The following is a 21,635-nucleotide window of genomic DNA, read 5'->3' as shown; positions in this document are numbered from 1 at the left end:
TTGTGTTGAGGTCGTGTTGTGTTGAGGTGGTGTTGTGTTGAGGTCGTGTTGTGTTGAGGTGGTGTCGTGTTGAGGTCGTGTTGAGGTCGTGTCGTGTTGAGGTCGTGTCGTGTTGAGGTCGTGTCGTGTTGAGGTCGTGTCGTGTTGAGGTCGTGTCGTGTTGAGGTGGTGTCGTGTTGAGGTGGTGTCGTGTTGAGGTCGTGTCGTGTTGAGGTCGTGTCGTGTTGAGGTCGGCTTGTGTTGAGGTCGGCTTGTGTTGAGGTCGTGTTGTGTTGAGGTCGTGTTGTGTTGAGGTGGTGTTGTGTTGAGGTGGTGTTGTGTTGAGGTGGTGTTGTGTTGAGGTCGTGTCGTGTTGAGGTGGTGTCGTGTTGAGGTCGTGTCGTGTTGAGGTCGTGTTGTGTTGAGGTCGTGTTGTGTTGAGGTCGTGTTGTGTTGAGGTCGTGTTGTGTTGAGGTGGTGTTGTGTTAAGGTCGTGTTGTGTTGAGGTCGGCTTGTGTTGAGGTCGGCTTGTGTTGAGGTCGGCTTGTGTTGAGGTCGGCTTGTGTTGAGGTCGCGTTGTGTTGAGGTGGTGTTGTGTTGAGGTGGTGTTGTGTTGAGGTGGTGTTGTGTTGAGGTCGGCTTGTGTTGACGTCGGCTTGTGTTGAGGTGGTGTTGTGTTGAGGTGGTGTTGTGTTGAGGTGGTGTTGTGTTGTGTTGAGGTGGTGTTGTGTTGTGTGGCTGCTGCAGGTTCACCAGCTGGGCTGTGAGGCTGTGATGCTGCTGCTGGAGTTGAACCCCGACCAGAGCAACCTCATGTTCTGGGCGGTGGACCGTTGTTACACCGGCTCCCGGCGGGTGGCGGCGGGCTGCTTCAGGGCCATCGCCAACGTGTTTCACAGCAGGTCGGTCACCTTCCCAGCTGAACGCCACACATCCAGAGGAGAGCTGCTATCACCGACTGACTGTTTGTTTCTTCAGGGATTACCAGTTTGACACTGTGGTGCTGCTGAACTTGATTCTCTTCAAGGCGGCGGATTCTTCCAGGGAGATCTACGAGGTGGCCATGCAGCTGCTGCAGGTCGGGGTCGGCGCTCGTCTCCACCGCAGAAACTCTGTGGTCGTTGCCCTTTATTCAACAACGCTGTGATTCCTGACTTGTGCCAACAGATCCTGGAGCCCAAGCTCTTCCGTTATGCTCACAAACTGGAGATCCAGCGAACAGATGGCATCTTGACGCCTCCGTCGCCGCTGCCACACCTCTACTCCGTGTCGTACTACCAGCTGTCTGAGGAGCTGGCCAGGACCTACCCAGAGCTCACGCTGCCCGTCTTCTCAGGTTGGAGTGTGTGTCAGTCAGAGGTCTTCAGTCTGCTGAGGCACCACAGGGTGGCGCTGATGTTCTGCATTCAGGGGAAGTTTAAAAACAAACTCCCCTTAATTACACATTAACACAAATCCAACCTGTCGTTAAACCACAAAGGAAGGTACCATATTTTACCTCTCAGTTGTAAATCCAGACAATTGGCAGTAGAAGCTGTCAGTCCATCCATCCATCCATCCGTCATCCATCCACCCATCCGTCCTTCCATCCATCTGTCCTTCCATCCGTCCTTCCATCCGTCGCTCCATCTGTCCTTCCATCCATCTGTCCTTCCATCCATCTGTCCTTCCATCCGTCCGTCCGTCCGTCCCTCCATCCGTCCCTCCGTCCATCCGTCCATCCATCCATCCTTCGACAGTTCAAGGATTCACTGCTCCTCTTACACCTACAAAAACACGTTCCTGTACATTAATTTGCCAGTTGGTGTTTTATGTAAGATAATCCGGACGTTTCATCCTGGCAGAGTCGCTCATAGGTCAACAGGTAGTTTAGTTTTTTAAATAAAGACATCAGACAAGCTTGTGTGCTTTATTGTCATTCCGTTCTGTCAGCTGATAACGGTATTAGTATACGTTGGGCAAATGTTTAGAAATGCACACCTGCACCTTGCACATCAATATATCTGGCTGTGCAATATTTAATTATTTGTATTTAAAGAAAACGACTTGGCTGAGATTTTGGTCACTTTGTTCCTTAACGTCTGATCAAGTATGAGATTTTCACAAATGTCTGTACAGCATAACAAAATCAACGGTGGGAGATTTTCCCTGTTTGTTTAGAGCAGTCAGCCGGAGTCATTAGTCATCTGAAGACGGAAGAGTTGCTGGCCAGGCGCTGTGCTTTTGAATGTTTGACAAATCAATCGATGTTGATAGAAGGAAGTCTCCGTCACCCTGCTTCCTGCTCATTGCAGAAGTGAGTCTCCGCATCCAGACGGCGCATCCCGGTGGTCGTCAGGTGATGTTGCACTACCTCCTGCCGTGGATGAACAACGTGGAGCTGGTGGACCTGAAGCCAATCCCACGGCGGCCGGAGGACTGCGGCAGCGGAGAGGAGGAGGAGGAGGTGCAGGACCGCGAGGTCATGATGGTGAACAGCCGGAGGTGGCTCCGTGGAGAAGGGTGGGGGTCCCCGAGAGCAACCACCATGGTGCTAAACAACCTCATGTTCATGACCGCCAAAGTAAGAGGCTGCACTGCATTTGTATCTACGGAAGAAAGTCTGTGTTCACTGATCATGAACGGATTTCCTTCTTTCAGTATGGCGATGAGTTTGCCTGGTCGGAGATTGAGAACGTGTGGACCACGTTAGCAGACAGCTGGCCAAAGAACCTCAAAATCATTCTGCACTTCCTCATCAGCATGTCAGGAGTCAACAGTGACCCCAGCCTCTTGCCCTACGTGAGTCACTGTCCACATGGAGAGTCTCCAGCGTGTCCAGGGAAGGATGTCTGACGTGTGTCTGTCTCAGGTGAAACGAGTGGTGGTGTACCTGGGCAGAGATAAAACTATGCAGCTGTTGGAGGAACTGATGTGTGAGCTTGAGTTGACGGATGCCGTCAGCTCGGCCGTCACCCACATGGACAACCCCCCCTTCTACCGCATCACCTCCAGCTTCAAGGTCCCCTCCGTCACCTCAGGTTTGTAGCAGCTGGAGCACATCTGGCGCTGGCGGACCCCCGTCCAGGATCCACACGGTGAATGTGTCGTCTGCCCTGCAGGAACAACCTCCAGTAGCAACACCATGGTGCCAGGAAACGATGGCCACCATGAGGCCAAGGTCAAAGACTCCAACATGGAGGAAAGGTACAGGACGCCACTCCCTTTAGCATGGAGATCTTTACAGTCTGGCCATGTGACAAGTGAACCGACATGTGACCAGCACCTTCCAGCTCTTCTCCTGACGGCTTCAACATTGTGACTTACAAAAAGAAAAGCCTGCTCGTTTTGTTCTGAAAGCCTGAACATGACATGTTGAATAACTTTAAGCTCTGCAGAGTTTTCAAAACAGAAACGAGCTAATGGAATGACTTTACAAAGTGTTTTTTTTATTTTCTGGCTTCGTTAACCTGATTATTTTATTTTATTTAGTGATACTTTTTGCTGCACAACTTGGTATTTCTTAACGTTTTTCCCTCATAATGTACAGAAGACCATAGCGAAGGTCTCCATCAGAACCTTTTCCCTCTTGACAGTTTGAATTACTGCCGTTATGTTTGAGTGGTTCACACGAGAGGAACGGTTCATCCAGACCTGAGGTAGTATCAGTAGGAGTCATTGTGGACTGCTCTGCCTGCAGCTACACCCACCTGGACATCTACAGCGGCCTCAACAGCAACCTGAACCGCCAGCACCACCGCCTGGAGTCGCGCTACAGCAGCAGCTCTGGAGGCTCCTACGAGGACGAGAAGAGTCAGTAGCACACCACCAGTCACCCCCCATGAGCACTGCCTCCACTCACCCCCCTCTGTTGCAGGTGACTCCATGCCCCTTTATGCAAACTGGCGTCTGAAGGTGATGGACCACAACCGCCCGGAGCCGCTGCCCTTCCCCCCGACCGGAGGCTGCTGGTCTCCCCTGGTGGACTACCTCCCGGAGACCAACGCGTCGGCCGTCCCGCTGCACAGGTCCGGCGGCGGCTCGTCTGAGAGGACGGCGGCCCCGACGGTTCAGTGGCTTAACATGTTGTCTTCCCCAGATGCAACATCGCAGTGATCCTGCTGACGGACCTCATTGTGGACCACGGGGTGAAGGTGGAATGGAGCGCCTACCTGCACCTCCTGCTGCACGCCGTCTTCATCGGTAACCTTGTGGAGTTTCTGTGTGGGGAGGGTTAAAAGGCTGGTCTGCCCAGAACGAACGTCCTCTTACTTTCAGAGGTTTGGTATCCGCTGCATCAATAATGATGATGTTTAGCCTCACGGCTCAGGTGAGACGTTCCTTCAGTGGCGGCAGGCGGGACGGGGAACTAACAGCACTGCACCGTCCCTCAGGCCTGGACCACCAGCACCCGGAGGTCTACGAGCACTGCAAGCGTCTGCTGCTCCACCTGCTCGTTGTCCAGGGGGCAAGCAGCAGTGTCCAGTCTGTAGCCATGGTGCTTCTACGGAACCGGGACTACAACGAACCCAAAGTCCTGACTGTGAAGGCAGCGCCTCCAGAGTTCAACCTCACAGGTCAGTGGTGCTTCAACACTCACAACTCTGCAGGACTGCAATAGTGGAAGAATCACTGACTCTCAAGAGTCCTGCTATTCCACAGTGAGTCACAAGGTGGCAGTAGAACACTGGTCTCCAGATCAGAGGGTGACCTGTGGGGATGTTTCTTGCACCTTCCAGGCCTGCAGGAGTTGCTGCCAGACTGCCAACCCTCCCCGATGACCGACTCGGGTCTGAGCTCCAGCTCCACGTCTTCCAGCATCAGCATGGGGGTGGGAGGCACTCCTCTGTCCCACCTGTCCCCCAGTCTCCTCAGTGAGGTGGACGTCACTGCTGAGCAGGACGAGAAGGCCAAAGCTCTCATTGAGTTCATCACGTCAAGGTGAGAAGCAGCGTCTCAAGGAACTGACTGGTCAGAGACGTACCGCTTCGAATGGACCTGCTGAGAAAAACTCATTTAGTCTGTCTTTTCTTACAAGTTTACTAAATGTCATCGATTTCTTCACCACATGACTGATTCTGTCCAATTGTTTGATTCCATGCTTCCAGCAGTGTCTGAGGGGGTATTTTGCTTTGCATGAGTTTGACGGTGGGATTTGGTGTGAAAAGCTGTAATGTTTGAGAGGGACGTCTTAGTAATGCTCCCGATTCTCCCCGTCCTTGTAGGAAGCGGGGGCCACTCTGGAACCATGAGGACGTGGCGCCCAAGAACCCCAACATCAAGAGCGCCGAGCAGCTGAGTGTTTTCGTCAGACACGTGGTCACCGTCTTCAGATACTGCCAGCCAGGTCTGACGGCTCCGAGCCGCCGTGCGATTCTGCCCAGTCGGCCGCTTCTATCACTACATCATGTCGTTTCAGGTTTCCAGCTGGAGTCGTTGCTGAGTGAAGTGGCCTTGAGGACAGCTCTGTCCTGTTCGTCTCGCCACTACGCCGGTCGCTCCTTCCAGATTTTCAGGGCCCTGAAACAACCTCTGACTCCGGCCACGCTGTCGGACATCCTGTCCCGACTGGTGGAGACTGTAGGAGACCCAGGAGAGGAGGCTCAGGTGGCTAGTAGTCATTATAGCAGTGATGGAGACGCAGACCATGCTGCTCTGCCCTCTTGAACAAAAACACCACATGTCCAATTAAGTGCATTTTTTAATTCTGAGGTTTTTATGTTTCAGGAAAATAAATAAGTGTAACATTCACTGTAACGTTGAAACGACTTTATCCTGCCCTCAGTGGCTGCTTTGGTAAACTAAGGAATGTGGAGAACAGTTGGTTATCTGATCTGCTGTTTGGTCGTTGACGGGTTTAAAACATTCACCGTGTGTGTGTGTGTGTGTGTGTGTGTGTGTGTGTGTGTGTGTGTGTGTGTGTGTGTGTGTGTGTGTGTGTGTGTGTGTGTGTGTGTGTGTGTGTGTGTGTGTGTGTGTGTGTGTGTGTGTGTGTGTGTGTGTGTGTGTGTGTGTGTGTGTGTGTGTGTGTGTGTCAGCAATGCTGACGTAGGATGTGTTGTTTTCCTCTCCAGGGCTTCGTCATCGAGCTTCTCCTCACGTTGGAGTCCGGCATCGACACCCTGGCCGACAGTCTGAAGAACTACGACCTGCTGGCTGCTCTGGCTCAGTGAGTCTCCCCACCTCTACATGTCACATGACCGTAGTCAGCTGATCATCAGAGATGTGTTGTGGTTTCACAGAACCCCGCCTCGCGACCACCTGCTGGGGCCCAAGTTTGCTTCCAACAGGAAGAGCACCGGCCAGCTGAACGGCGGCGGCGGCGGCGGCCTCCACCACTACGTCCACGCCCGCAGCAACTCTCTGCGCGCCAGCCTGCTGAGCGAGCGGAAAGCCGACCGGCGGAGGAGCAACACCTTGGACGTGGCGGACCGCCTGGGGGGAAGCCACGGGAACCTGGCGAGGACCAGGAGCTTATCGGCGCTGGGCGGGGGAGGAAGTCCGGGGGGGGAACCCGCTCCACCGGTGGACCCTTCCAACCTCATGGCCACGGTGTTCTGGATCGCCGTCTCCTTGCTGGAGTCGGACTACGAGTTTGAGTATCTGCTGGCTCTGCGTTTGCTCAACAAGCTGCTGGGGCAGCTGCCTCTGGACCGGGCGGACAGCAGGGGGCGCCTGGAGGCGGTGCGGGACAAGCTCAAGTGGTACAACTTCCCCGGGCTGCTGCAGCTCTTCCTCAAGGGCTTCACCTCGCCCTCCACCCAGGAGCTCACCATCCACCTGCTCAGCAAGCTCATCACTGTGTCCAGACAGACGCTGGTCGACCCGTCACAAGTCGCAGGTAGACGATTCTCCAGCGCTGTCCAGGCCACTTGCTTTATATCTGTTTATAGAGCACACTTTAACAACAGAGCGTTTCCAAAGTGCTGCACATGAGACTGCACATAAACAATCAAACTAAAACAATGCAAATTAGTTTCAACACTAAATTAGTATAAAACCATAAAAACAGATTAAAAACTACAAATAAGAATAAAACAATTTAAAAGAATAAATAGAAATGTAAGAATGCTTAAAAAGCAATAGAATAAATAAAAAGTCAGGGGACCACACGACGGCTTTAAGAATAAAAGTGGGTTTTACAACGTTGTTCAGGTGTTCATTCTTTAATGCTCCTTACTGTTCTAGCTTGTTCTGTCTTTACTTTGCTGGTTTTGTGAGCTTCATTCCGCTCGTTGATTTCCTCGGTGGTTCCTCCATGCAGGGTTTCCTCTGAACATCTTGTGCCTCCTGCCGCACCTGATCCAGCACTTCGACAGCCCCACGGCCTTCTGCAAGGAGACGGCGGATCAGATCGCCAAGGTGTGTGCTGAGGAGAAGTCGGCCACGCTGTCCAACCTGGCCCACATGATGAGTCTGTACAGCACGCACAGCTACTCCCGAGACTGCACCAACTGGATCAACGTGGTCTGTCGCTACGTCCACGACGCCTTCGCCGAGCGGACCCTCAACCTGGTCACCTACCTCGCCGAGGTAAGACGCGTGGTCGTGTCGTGGTCACGTGAGGAAGACCCGCCTTGACTGAACCCCGTGTGTCGTAGCTCCTGGAGAAGGGCCTTCCCAGCATGCAGCAGTCCTTGCTGCAGATCATCTACAGCTTGCTGAGTCACATCGAGCTGTCGGCGGCGCCCGTCAAGCAGTTTAACCTGGAGATCATGAAGATCATCGGCAAGTATGTTCAGGTGAGGCACTGCAAGCAAACCACGGTTTGATATGAAACATTTCTGTGTAAAGAGAATCCAGTCACATGGTGAACACGCTGGAGGAATCCTGCAGAACCACACAGACGGCTTTTCTGCAACATTTCAAGCTGAGCGACACGGAAACGGCCCAAATACTTGGACTGGACCGGATTATTAGAATATTCAATTGTCTCCATACTGCACTCTGGTTCACTTCCTTAACGTTCCATAACTAACGATGCCGGTTGCAGAGGGGCGGAGCCTAGCTCACAGGGTGGGTGAGGAGTTGGATGTTCTCTGACCAGCAGGGAACAGAAACCACCAGAGGCTCATCTGGTTCCACCAAGGAGCTTTTACACCAGTTTGTTTTACACTTCTTTGTATTTTGCACCAGAATGTTTCATTCAAATGGATTATGTTGAATCATTTTCAGTGCTAACTGTTTGATCTTGTAAAAATACAGTTTAGTTCCATACACTGACCACAACAAAGAGACACTTACATGATGCAACATGACCTCTTCCGTTTTAGACATATTTTCAAAGTGATTCATAATCGCCGTGAGGTGAAAATAGGCCCGACGCTGGTTTAAGAAACCCCCATATCCTGACGCTGAAGCCTTCAGGCTTCATGGTCCTTCCTGGAATTGAGTGCTTTCTGGACTTTGGACGGACGGTCTGCAGAACCAGAACCCAAACAACAGTCTTTCCTCTTAGGCTGCTCAGTCTGTTGTTTTGGTCACAATGACTTTATGGGGGATTTTGGCCACAGAAGAATTTTCAGAGAATGAATGTGGGAATATAGTTTTGATCAAAAACAGATTATGTTCAACTGCTAGTACTCTGAAATCAAATATGTCATTGCTTTATATTCATGAGTTTAAGCTCGGGCTCAAACCTGGATCTCCACAGTTGTTGACAAGTTTAGCGACGTCACAGTTCTAAAATGTTAACGGGGACAAGCGACCGTTACCACAGACATGGTGGACCATATGAATACCAGCAGAAAGTCTTTCATGGTCTTTGTTTAGTTTGTTAAAGGCTAAAGCTCTTCATGGAGCCTTTACCACTGGAGCCGTGGTTGTTCTGGTGGGTGGTGGGGTTCTGGAGCAGAACTGGGACCTTGTGGTTGTTCTGGTGGATGGTGGGGTTCTGGAGCAGAACTGGGACCTTGTGGTTGTTCTGGTGGGTGGTGGGGTTCTGGTGGATGGTGGGTTCTGGAGCAGAACTGGGACCTGCTCTCAGACTCCTAACCGTCAGTCCGTCATGATGCTTGTTTCCTAGAGTCCACACTGGAAGGAGGCCCAGAACATTCTGAAGCTGGTGGTGTCGCGCTCCGCCAGCCTGGTGGTTCCGGACGACGTGCAGCGCTCCTACAGCTCCGAGTCCTGCGGCTCTCCAGAAATCGCCTTCACACGTATCTTCAACAACTCTTCTAAGGAGCTGCCGGGCAAGACGCTGGACTTCCACTTCGACATCTCAGAGGTCAGTGTAGCAGGACTCCCGCAGCCCTCGGGGTTTCCTGGACGTCACCTTGTCACGATGTCGTTCCACAGACGCCGATCATCGGCCATAAGTACGGTGACCAGCGGACGGCGGCCGGCCGGAACGGGAAGCCGCAGGTGATCGCGGTCACCAGGAGCACCTCCTCCACCTCCTCAGGCTCCAACTCCAACGGGCTGGTTCAGGTCAGCTGGAAGAGGCCTCAGCTCTCCCAGGTACCGTCTGACCAACGTAGCTCTGGACAACCTGACCACTGCTCTCTGACCACTGCTCTCTGACCACTGCTCTCTGGACAACCTGACCACTGCTCTCTGACCACTGCTCTCTGGACAACCTGACCACTGCTCTCTGTACAACCTGACCACTGCTCTCTGACCACCCTGACCACTGCTCTCTGACCACTGCTCTGACCACTGCTCTCTGGACAACCTGACCACTGCTCTCTGGACAACCTGACCACTGCTCTCTGACCACCCTGACCACTGCTCTCTGGACAACCTGACCACTGCTCTCTGACCACTGCTCTCTGGACAACCTGACCACTGCTCTCTGGACAACCTGACCACTGCTCTCTGTACAACCTGACCACTGCTCTCTAACCACTGCTCTCTAACCACTGCTCTCTGACCACTGCTCTCTGGACAACCTGACCACTGCTCTCTGACCACCCTGACCACTGCTCTCTGGACAACCTGACCACTGCTCTCTGACCACCCTGACCACTGCTCTCTGGACAACCTGACCACTGCTCTCTGGACAACCTGACCACTGCTCTCTGTACAACCTGACCACTGCTCTCTAACCACTGCTCTCTAACCACTGCTCTCTGACCACTGCTCTCTGGACAACCTGACCACTGCTCTCTGACCACCCTGACCACTGCTCTCTGGACAACCTGACCACTGCTCTCTGACCACCCTGACCACTGCTCTCTGGACAACCTGACCACTGCTCTCTGACCACCCAGACCACTGCTCTCTGACCACTGCTCTGACCACTGCTCTCTGGACAACCTGACCACTGCTCTCTGGACAACCTGACCACTGCTCTGACCACTGCTCTCTGACCACCCTGACCACTGCTCTCTGACCACTGCTCTCTGACCACTGCTCTCTGGACAACCTGAACACTGCTCTCTGGACAACCTGACCACTGCTCTCTGGACAACCTGACCACTGCTCTCTGACCACTGCTCTCTGACCACTGCTCTCTGACCACTGCTCTCTGGACAACCTGACCACTGCTCTCTGACCACCCTGACCACTGCTCTCTGGACAACCTGACCACTGCTCTCTGACCACCCTGACCACTGCTCTCTGGACAACCTGACCACTGCTCTCTGGACAACCTGACCACTGCTCTCTGTACAACCTGACCACTGCTCTCTAACCACTGCTCTCTAACCACTGCTCTCTGACCACTGCTCTCTGGACAACCTGACCACTGCTCTCTGACCACCCTGACCACTGCTCTCTGGACAACCTGACCACTGCTCTCTGACCACCCTGACCACTGCTCTCTGGACAACCTGACCACTGCTCTCTGACCACCCAGACCACTGCTCTCTGACCACTGCTCTGACCACTGCTCTCTGGACAACCTGACCACTGCTCTCTGGACAACCTGACCACTGCTCTGACCACTGCTCTCTGACCACCCTGACCACTGCTCTCTGACCACTGCTCTCTGACCACTGCTCTCTGGACAACCTGAACACTGCTCTCTGGACAACCTGACCACTGCTCTCTGGACAACCTGACCACTGCTCTCTGACCACTGCTCTCTGACCACTGCTCTCTGACCACTGCTCTCTGGACAACCTGACCACTGCTCTGACCACTGCTCTCTGTACAACCTGACCACTGGTCACAGTGAAGCTTCACCACACTCACAATACTTCTCCCACAACACGCCTTGCACCCCGGGGAGGAACCGTAATCTGTAATTCTGCCTTTTCACATCGTTCACCTTCAATATTTGAAGAAATCCCGATACAGAGAAACAAACAAATGTTGACTTGATGTCCACATGGAGAGTAAAACTTTTGCTAAACGTCAACAACCATTTAGAACCACAAACTGAAAAGTGAGTGGAATGTTCCCTCAGCTGTGTAAATTGTGACGTATTGCTTTGAAAAAGAATCTTCACTAGAAGAACAGAGCTTATTAATGCCGATTCATCTCGACACGATTGAGAAATATTATTTTATAATATGAAAAACATTGTGTGATCCAGTTTTAACCAGTTATTTACAACACAGTCAGTTTGTTGTTGATCCATTCAGAAATGTTGAATCTTTCACCACAACAAGGTTTCAACAAATGTGCCAAAAGTCAAATGATGAGCGAGCAGTTTGTCATATTTCTGGGTGGAGCTTCGTCACTGCTCCACCCAGTGTGAATCAAGAGGTTCCTCCTGACCCCGTCCTGTGTTCTTGTTGCAGAGACGGACCAGAGAGAGGCTCATGAACGTCCTGTCCCTCTGTGGCCCCGAGGCCGGCGTCCCCAAGAACCCCTCCGTAAGACCCTCGCCTCACACGTCCTGTCTTCATGAGGGTGGTGTTCCTCACACGTCCTGTCTTCATGAGGGTGGTGTTCCTCACACGTCCTGTCTTCATGAGGGTGGTGTTCCTCACACGTCCTGTCTTCATGAGGGTGGTGTTCCTCACACGTCCTGTCTTCATGAGGGTGGTGTTCCTCACACGTCATGTCTTCATGAGGGTGGTGTTCCTCACACGTCCTGTCTTCATGAGGGTGGTGTTCCTCACACGTCATGTCTTCATGAGGGTGGTGTTCCTCACACGTCCTGTCTTCATGAGGGTGGTGTTCCTCACACGTCCTGTCTTCCTGCAGGTGGTGTTCTCGTCCAGCGAGGACCTGGACGGTGGCGACCAGCAGACCAGCCTGATCCCCACGGTGGAGGAGGTGGTGCGGGAGGAGGAGGTGCAGGCGGAGGACGCCGGCAGTGAGCAGCAGTTTGGGGTCTTTAAGGACTTTGACTTCCTGGACGTGGAGCTGGAGGACGCCGAGGTGAGGACCTGCTCGTCTCCAGACCGGGGTCAGTGTGTGGGGAACTGGAGACGTGTTGAGGAGGACAATGTCCAGCTAGGTTGTAGACATCTGGACCTCCTGCTGGGACACGTCCCCAGTTCACTGCTCCTCCTGTTCAACACAAGTCTTCTATCACTTCCTGCCTTCAGCCTGTTAACACGTGTTCTTCTCTTCTCTTGCCACAAGGAGTTGCAGGTAAGTCTGTCCCTGTAGAGACGTGGCTCCACGCTGTCCAACGTCTCTGTCCTTCACTCATGCGTCTGTACAGCCTGTGCTTGTGAACGTTTGACCTCTAGAGTCTCGTCTCCTGATTGTCCTCGGTTGTAGAGAGACGGCGTCTCACCCTCTCAAGCACATGACCTTTTGTTTGTCTGTCCCTTTGAGTTCTGAGTTGTTTTGTTGGGTTTTTGTCCCGTCCCTCGTTTGTGTCTTCCGTTTGTGCCGCGGCTCTGTTGTCTCATGGTGGTTGGTCTTCTGCAGGGGGAGAGCATGGACAACTTCAACTGGGGGGTCCGGCGCCGCTCCCTGGAGAGCATGGACAAAGGAGACACGCCGTCTCTGCAGGAGTGTCAGTACACCGGCAGCACGCCGAGCCTCAACCTCACCAACCACGAGGACACGGACGAGTCTTCTGAGGAGGAGGTACTGAGCGCTAGCAGGGTTCCCCCCGGCCCCCGCCTTGTAAGTCTCTCTGGAGTCAGGCTCCTCCGGCCCCGCCTGCCTACCTCACCTACCTACCTACCTACCTCACCTACCTACCTCACCTACCTCACCTACCTACCTCACCTACCTACCTCACCTACCTACCTCACCTACCTACCTACCTCACCTACCTACCTCACCTACATACCTACCTCACCTACCCCACCTACCTACCTCACCTACCTACCTACCTACTTCACCTACCTACCTCACCTACCCCACCTACCTACCTCACCTACCTACCTACCTACTTCACCTACCTACCTCACCTACCTCACCTACCTACCTCACCTACCCCACCTACCTACCTCACCTACCTACCTCACCTACCCCACCTACCTACCTCACCTACCTACCTACCTCACCTACCTACCACACCTACCTCACCTACCTACCTACCTACCTCACCTACCTACCACACCTACCTACCACACCTACCTACCTCACCTACCTACCACACCTACCTACCTACCTACCACACCTACCTACCACACCTACCTACCTCACCTACCTACCACACCTACCTACCTCACCTACCTACCTACCTACCACACCTACCTACCTCACCTACCTACCTACCTACCACACCTACCTACCACACCTACCTACCTACCTACCACACCCACCTACCTACCTACCTCACCTACCTACCACACCTACCTACCACACCCACCTACCTACCTCACCTACCTACCACACCTACCTACCACACCCACCTACCTACCTCACCTACCTACCTCACCTACCTACCCCACCCACCCACCCACCTACCCCACCCACCTACTTACCTACCCACCTACCTACCTCACCTACCTACCACACCCACCTACCCCACCTACCTACCTACCTACCTACCACACCTACCTACCACACCTACCTACCTACCTACCTACCTACCTACCACACCCACCTACCTACCTACCTCACCTACCTACCACACCTACCTACCACACCCACCTACCCCACCCACCTACCTACCTCACCTACCTACCACACCTACCTACCACACCCACCTACCCCACCCACCTACCTACCTACCTACCTCACCTACCTACCACACCCACCTACCCCACCCACCCACCTACCACACCCACCTACCCCACCCACCTACCCCACCCACCCACCTACCACACCCACCTACCCCACCCACCTACCTACCTACCTACCCCACCTACCTACCTACCTCACCTACCTACCTCACCTACCTACCTACCTACCACACCTACCTACCTCACCTACCTACCACACCTACCTACCTCACCTACCTACCTACCTACCACACCTACCTACCTCACCTACCTACCTACCTACCACACCTACCTACCACACCTACCTACCTACCTACCTACCACACCCACCTACCTACCTACCTCACCTACCTACCACACCTACCTACCACACCCACCTACCCCACCCACCTACCTACCTCACCTACCTACCTCACCTACCTACCCCACCCACCCACCCACCTACCCCACCCACCTACTTACCTACCCACCTACCTACCTCACCTACCTACCACACCCACCTACCCCACCTACCTACCTACCTACCTACCACACCTACCTACCACACCTACCTACCTACCTACCTACCACACCCACCTACCTACCTACCTCACCTACCTACCACACCTACCTACCACACCCACCTACCCCACCCACCTACCTACCTCACCTACCTACCACACCTACCTACCACACCCACCTACCCCACCCACCTACCTACCTACCTACCTCACCTACCTACCACACCCACCTACCCCACCCACCCACCTACCACACCCACCTACCCCACCCACCCACCTACCACACCCACCTACCCCACCCACCTACCTACCTACCTACCCCACCCACCCACCCACCACACCTCCCTGCTACTCACAGCCTGCTGGCATGGGGTGTGTCTGGGTGTGTGTGTGTGGCTGCTGGCGGCGTGGCGGGGGCGTGGCGGGGGCGTGGCTTCATACTTGCTGCTTGGCTGACGGAGACGTCATGAAATAAAGAAGTGGAGCTCAGCAGCTTTAAATGTTCCTGCTGACTTCATGCTGTTCCTCAGTAAAGGTTTGGAGTTTGGAGTTTGACGCGTCGGAACAAAGAACTGAAAGTTGAATCAGTCGGTTAAATTCCTGTTTATTGACGTGTCATCAGTCGGTTAAATTCCTGTTTATTGACGTGTCATCAGTCGGTTAAATTCCTGTTTATTGACGCGTCATCAGTCGGTTAAATTCCTGTTTATTGACGTGTCGTCAGTCGGTTAAATTCCTGTTTATTGACGTGTCGTCAGTCGGTTAAATTCCTGTTTATTGACGTGTCATCAGTCGGTTAAATTGGGTAGCACCGTAGCGTCTCTTCACCTTCACTAGAAGTCTGGCTGCTCGTCTCCAAACCTCATCCTTTGCTTTGCTATCAAGGACTTGTGCAGATCTGCTTGTCCTCCGTCTCCTGGGATGTTTTCCTTCTCTTCCTTCCTTCTTCATCCTGCTAGTGAGACCATGAGCTGTGAAACATCTCCTCAAACATTCTGGGTTTAGTTGTATGTTGAGTTGAGGTATTTACAAAATGATTACTCCCGGGGATAAAAGAAATACCAACTGATATTTAAAATATGAGCCTGAGAGGAAGTGAAAAACTAAAAAGCCTAAAATTCTCTGCTTGTTCTGTAAGCATCATTTCAGTTGTTTAAGTGCAATTAATACGCTATTTTAAGTGGTTAAAAACATTAAATCACCAGTTAAGCACATGTCCAGCAGCAAGTGAAGGGAGTGTGGGACTCCACAGCGCCCCCTGCAGGCCGAAGACAAACGTCCAGAGAAATGAAGACGGACAGTTGTTGAGGCCTCAGCATGTCCTGCTTCCAGCTGGAGACCAGACAAGCTTGTTGTGTCTTCCTCCGTCTGTCCAGGAGACCAAACACCTTCATGGTCCATCGTCCCTAAAGAGTCCTGATGCTTCATGTCAGCCAGGGACACTATTACTTTATTACTTTATTACTTTATTACTTCATTACTTCATTACGTCTGCACATGCAGTCAGTAGGAGTAGAGATCTATTACTACTCTACTGTTCTTCACCTCCGTCCCACTGGGAAGAGTTCTCTCCAGTGATGAAGTATTTTCATTCCAATCATTAGTGTCCTTCAGTGGATTTAACCCTTTATAGTCACCAACGTGCCGTTTCAGATCAATACATTGATCAAATGGGTTCATTGATTCTTTAACTTGTTCATGTGCCTTTGGAAGTGATTGAGGTTTATTTCTCCTGGAGGATCGTGGGTTACCTGGTGCTTCTGTGTTTGTACCGGACTGGACTGATGGTTCCTGCTGTGTTAAGGACTAGGTTTAGGCTAGTTTAGGTTAAGGACTAGGTTTGGGTTAGTTTAGGTTAAGGACTAAGTTTAGGTTAAGGACAAAGTTTGGGTTAGTTTAGGTTAAGGACAAAGTTTGGGTTAGTTTAGGTTAAGGACAAAGTTTGGGTTAGTTTAGGTTAAGGACAAAGTTTGGGTTAGTTTAGGTTAAGGACAAAGTTTGGGTTAGTTTAGGTTCAGGACTAAGTTTGGGTTAGTTTAGGTTAAGGACAAAGTTTGGGTTAGTTTAGGTTAAGGACAAAGTTTGGGTTAGTTTAGGTTAAGGACTAAGTTTGGGTTAGTTTAGGTTCAGGACTAAGTTTGGGTTAGTTTAGGTTCAGGACTAAGTTTGGGTTAGTTTAGGTTCAGGACTAAGTTTGGGTTAGTTTAGGTTAAGGACTAAGTTTAGGTTAAGGACAAAGTTTGGGTTAGTTTAGGTTAAGGACAAAGTTTGGGTTAGTTTAGGTTAAGGACAAAGTTTGGGTTAGTTTAGGCTAAGGACAAAGTTTGGGTTAGTTTAGGCTAAGGACAAAGTTTGGGTTAGTTTAGGCTAAGGACAAAGTTTGGGTTAGTTTAGGCTAAGGACAAAGTTTGGGTTAGTTTAGGCTAAGGACAAAGTTTGGGTTAGTTTAGGTTAAGGACAAAGTTTGGGTTAGTTTAGGTTCAGGACTAAGTTTGGGTTAGTTTAGGTTCAGGACTAAGTTTGGGTTAGTTTAGGTTCAGGACTAAGTTTGGGTTAGTTTAGGCTCAGGACTAAGTTTGGGTTAGTTTAGGCTCAGGACTAAGTTTGGGTTAGTTTCGGCTCAGGACTAAGTTTGGGTTAGTTTAGGCTCAGGACTAAGTTTGGGTTAGTTTAGGCTCAGGACTAAGTTTGGGTTAGTTTAGGCTCAGGACTAAGTTTGGGTTAGTTTCGGCTCAGGACTAAGTTTGGGTTAGTTTAGGCTCAGGACTAAGTTTGGGTTAGTTTCGGCTCAGGACTAAGTTTGGGTTAGTTTCGGCTCAGGACTAAGTTTGGGTTAGTTTAGGCTCAGGACTAAGTTTGGGTTAGTTTAGGCTCAGGACTAAGTTTGGGTTAGTTTAGGTTAAGGACAAAGTTTGGGTTAGTTTAGGTTCAGGACTAAGTTTGGGTTAGTTTAGGTTAAGGACAAAGTTTGGGTTAGTTTAGGTTAAGGACAAAGTTTGGGTTAGTTTAGGTTAAGGACTAAGTTTGGGTTAGTTTAGGTTCAGGACTAAGTTTGGGTTAGTTTAGGTTCAGGACTAAGTTTGGGTTAGTTTAGGTTCAGGACTAAGTTTGGGTTAGTTTAGGTTAAGGACTAAGTTTAGGTTAAGGACAAAGTTTGGGTTAGTTTAGGTTAAGGACAAAGTTTGGGTTAGTTTAGGTTAAGGACAAAGTTTGGGTTAGTTTAGGCTAAGGACAAAGTTTGGGTTAGTTTAGGCTAAGGACAAAGTTTGGGTTAGTTTAGGCTAAGGACAAAGTTTGGGTTAGTTTAGGCTAAGGACAAAGTTTGGGTTAGTTTAGGCTAAGGACAAAGTTTGGGTTAGTTTAGGTTAAGGACAAAGTTTGGGTTAGTTTAGGTTCAGGACTAAGTTTGGGTTAGTTTAGGTTCAGGACTAAGTTTGGGTTAGTTTAGGTTCAGGACTAAGTTTGGGTTAGTTTAGGCTCAGGACTAAGTTTGGGTTAGTTTAGGCTCAGGACTAAGTTTGGGTTAGTTTCGGCTCAGGACTAAGTTTGGGTTAGTTTAGGCTCAGGACTAAGTTTGGGTTAGTTTAGGCTCAGGACTAAGTTTGGGTTAGTTTAGGCTCAGGACTAAGTTTGGGTTAGTTTCGGCTCAGGACTAAGTTTGGGTTAGTTTAGGCTCAGGACTAAGTTTGGGTTAGTTTCGGCTCAGGACTAAGTTTGGGTTAGTTTCGGCTCAGGACTAAGTTTGGGTTAGTTTAGGCTCAGGACTAAGTTTGGGTTAGTTTAGGCTCAGGACTAAGTTTGGGTTAGTTTAGGTTAAGGACAAAGTTTGGGTTAGTTTAGGTTCAGGACTAAGTTTGGGTTAGTTTAGGTTAAGGACAAAGTTTGGGTTAGTTTAGGTTAAGGACAAAGTTTGGGTTAGTTTAGGTTAAGGACTAAGTTTGGGTTAGTTTAGGTTCAGGACTAAGTTTGGGTTAGTTTAGGTTCAGGACTAAGTTTGGGTTAGTTTAGGTTCAGGACTAAGTTTGGGTTAGTTTAGGTTAAGGACTAAGTTTAGGTTAAGGACAAAGTTTGGGTTAGTTTAGGTTAAGGACAAAGTTTGGGTTAGTTTAGGTTAAGGACAAAGTTTGGGTTAGTTTAGGCTAAGGACAAAGTTTGGGTTAGTTTAGGCTAAGGACAAAGTTTGGGTTAGTTTAGGCTAAGGACAAAGTTTGGGTTAGTTTAGGCTAAGGACAAAGTTTGGGTTAGTTTAGGCTAAGGACAAAGTTTGGGTTAGTTTAGGTTAAGGACAAAGTTTGGGTTAGTTTAGGTTCAGGACTAAGTTTGGGTTAGTTTAGGTTCAGGACTAAGTTTGGGTTAGTTTAGGTTCAGGACTAAGTTTGGGTTAGTTTAGGCTCAGGACTAAGTTTGGGTTAGTTTAGGCTCAGGACTAAGTTTGGGTTAGTTTCGGCTCAGGACTAAGTTTGGGTTAGTTTAGGCTCAGGACTAAGTTTGGGTTAGTTTAGGCTCAGGACTAAGTTTGGGTTAGTTTAGGCTCAGGACTAAGTTTGGGTTAGTTTCGGCTCAGGACTAAGTTTGGGTTAGTTTAGGCTCAGGACTAAGTTTGGGTTAGTTTCGGCTCAGGACTAAGTTTGGGTTAGTTTCGGCTCAGGACTAAGTTTGGGTTAGTTTAGGCTCAGGACTAAGTTTGGGTTAGTTTAGGCTCAGGACTAAGTTTGGGTTAGTTTCGGCTCAGGACTAAGTTTGGGTTAGTTTAGGCTCAGGACTAAGTTTGGGTTAGTTTAGGCTCAGGACTAAGTTTGGGTTAGTTTAGGCTCAGGACTAAGTTTGGGTTAGTTTCGGCTCAGGACTAAGTTTGGGTTAGTTTCGGCTCAGGACTAAGTTTGGGTTAGTTTAGTGAACTTGCTGAACGTCGTGTTTTGATCTAACGAGCTGTTTTGTGTTTGGTCTGCAGCTGAACAGTGACTCTGCCACGGACGACACGGCGTCCAACCATGTGGAGTCCCTGCAGCCGTCCCAGGACTCGTCCAGCAGCGGCCCGCCCCCCCTGCCCCCCCCGCCCCCCCTCCCTGCCCCGGGCAGCCCCCTCTTGGAGGCCCAGTCAGACAGCAGCAGCAGCCAGCTGCCTGAGGTGCGATCAATCGGGGGCAGAAAATAAAGTGTGGCGCTCGGGTGCTTTCTAGCTCGTCTTTCTGCGTCTCTGCTCTGCTGTGTTTTGTAGTTTGGCCCGGCGGCTCGCTGCCTTGCTTTGGGTTGGGTCAGAGTGCAGGTTCTCTTGTCGTCTGCTTCGGCTGTTTCTGCTGCTTGTACAACCGCTCCTCTTGCTCTGGGCTCTGGTGTGGCTGACGGCAGCTCTTTAGCGCCCCCTTCCTTCCTACTGGTGACGCTTGACCTTGTGATTCTGGGGAAAGTAAATTTCACCTCAGGTCAGCTGTTACTGCTCACCTCCAATGACTCATCAACTGACACTCAACTAAAACCTTTGAGAGGCACAGCAGCTCCTTTGTCTCCAGCGGCGCAGTGAGTATGAGTCCTTCTCCAGATGTGTTCAGGTTCATGAAGAGCCGTCCTTCCGTTCATCGCCATATTAACATCTGTAGTCGTCCTCGTGTCGTCTACCGCTACTGACATGTACCACTTGTACTAACCACGGTGAGTATCTGGACCGGTCCTGCAAGAACCTCCGTATTCAGTCCCATGGTTCTATGTGCAGAACATTTGTGAGCGAAGCTGAAGGCAACTTTGTAGGAAGTCGGTGTTGCTGCTGGTCTCAATGTCACGTCAAGGACATCTCCGCCATCACCGCGGCTCTTAGTGTAATGAGCCCAGATAAAACCGTCAATACTGCAGGAAGGCCACTTGTGAAAGCTTTCTGTAATATCGCCGCCGTCTCTGTGATGTACTGGCCGTCTGCCACCCGCGCATTAGGCTCTACGGGAACAACCACTTCTCTTCATTAAAGGCCTGCTGCATGTGGGATTTACGTCAACGGAGCAAACGTATGCAACGTGAATCTGAACGTAACCAAGGAGCCTCATTTAATGAGCGCTTCTACTTTATTTAGCTGTTTTTGTTGCATCGTGCATCAACCCATTAGGCGTGTGCAGCAACGCAGCGCCGCTCAGAAACCAGCCGTACGTGTGTGCAGGGCGCCGCAGCAGCTTCCAGCTGCTTCCAGCTGCTTCCAGCTGCTCACCGTAAAGACTCTGCTTTGAGTCATGTCGTGGTTGATGTTGGGCTGCAGAGTGTAACTCTGGTTTTTCTGTATTCTCTGCTCGTTAGCTTTTGTTTCTCGGATCCTGAGAGGTCGTCTTCACAATTAGCGGTTAAAGGTTTCTTCTTTTAGCATTGCTAGAACTTTGTGCTCTGGTTCTGGATGTAGAGTCGACTTCTAGCGATACCGGGGTTCGTCTGTTCTCAGTATGAATGAGATCCACTAAGATCCGCTAAGATCCACTAAGATCTGCTAAGATCCACTAAGATCCGCTAAGATCCACTAAGATCTGCTAAGATCCACTAAGATCTGCTAAGATCCGCTAAGATCCGCTAAGATCCACTAAGATCCGCTAAGATCCACTAAGATCCACTAAGATCCGCTAAGATCTGCTAAGATCCACTAAGATCTGCTAAGATCCGCTAAGATCCACTAAGATCTGCTAAGATCCACTAAGATCCGCCGCCCAGACGCTTCCAATACCTGATAAGTCCACTTTCCTCAGCTGTCCTTCCTCCACAGTGAAACGAAGCGTGTCTCTGTTTGGATGGCAGGACGCCGTGAGCATGACTGCCGGGGACGAGCTGAGCAGCAGTGTGAGCGAGGACACGGGGTTCTGCAGCGCCCCCCCTCTGCCCTCTGACCCTCCAGACCTGTGCTGCCTTCAGGAGCCGCAGGATCCTCCAGAACCCCCGGACCCTCGAGAGGACCTGGACCCGGCCCCCCCTCCCCCGCCCGGCCACAGACACTCCGCCCGGGTTCCTCTGTGAAGACGAGTCCCAGACGGTCCTGCCTCTTGGTCTGCCCACGATCCCGGACCCGGACCCGGACCCCGACAGCACCTGTGGCTCGGTGTGGGAAGAGGATGTGACTCAGGCCCTGAAGGAGCTGGACGAGCGCTGCGAGGAGGAGGAGGCAGACTTCTCCGGCATGTCCAGGTAA

The 21,635-nt window shown here is 51.1% G+C and overlaps 1 protein-coding gene across 1 annotated transcript in view; it reads left to right on the top strand.

Annotated features, from left to right (window-relative positions):
- The window catches only part of fryl (furry homolog, like), a gene marked incomplete at its 3' end in the record, with an annotated part of 62,067 nt that extends 40,432 nt beyond the window's left edge, over window positions 1-21,635 (top strand). The window contains 26 exon segments of the mRNA XM_080506380.1: window positions 727-881; window positions 958-1,057; window positions 1,147-1,315; window positions 2,274-2,542; window positions 2,620-2,760; window positions 2,831-2,999; window positions 3,081-3,165; window positions 3,659-3,771; window positions 3,836-3,986; window positions 4,058-4,161; window positions 4,353-4,535; window positions 4,698-4,899; window positions 5,184-5,305; window positions 5,378-5,565; window positions 6,033-6,127; window positions 6,201-6,799; window positions 7,223-7,491; window positions 7,560-7,700; window positions 8,984-9,184; window positions 9,256-9,417; window positions 11,646-11,720; window positions 12,055-12,231; window positions 12,733-12,894; window positions 19,434-19,610; window positions 21,248-21,421; window positions 21,423-21,635. Coding sequence (XP_080362506.1) covers window positions 727-881; window positions 958-1,057; window positions 1,147-1,315; window positions 2,274-2,542; window positions 2,620-2,760; window positions 2,831-2,999; window positions 3,081-3,165; window positions 3,659-3,771; window positions 3,836-3,986; window positions 4,058-4,161; window positions 4,353-4,535; window positions 4,698-4,899; window positions 5,184-5,305; window positions 5,378-5,565; window positions 6,033-6,127; window positions 6,201-6,799; window positions 7,223-7,491; window positions 7,560-7,700; window positions 8,984-9,184; window positions 9,256-9,417; window positions 11,646-11,720; window positions 12,055-12,231; window positions 12,733-12,894; window positions 19,434-19,610; window positions 21,248-21,421; window positions 21,423-21,635 — 4,596 coding nt within the window.

The sequence above is a fragment of the Blennius ocellaris genome (assembly GCF_963422515.1).
Source record: "Blennius ocellaris genome assembly, chromosome: 12".
Taxonomy (NCBI): Eukaryota; Metazoa; Chordata; class Actinopteri; order Blenniiformes; family Blenniidae; genus Blennius; species Blennius ocellaris.
Note: the sequence above shows the minus strand (reverse complement) of the source record. Positions and strands in the feature narration are given on the sequence as shown.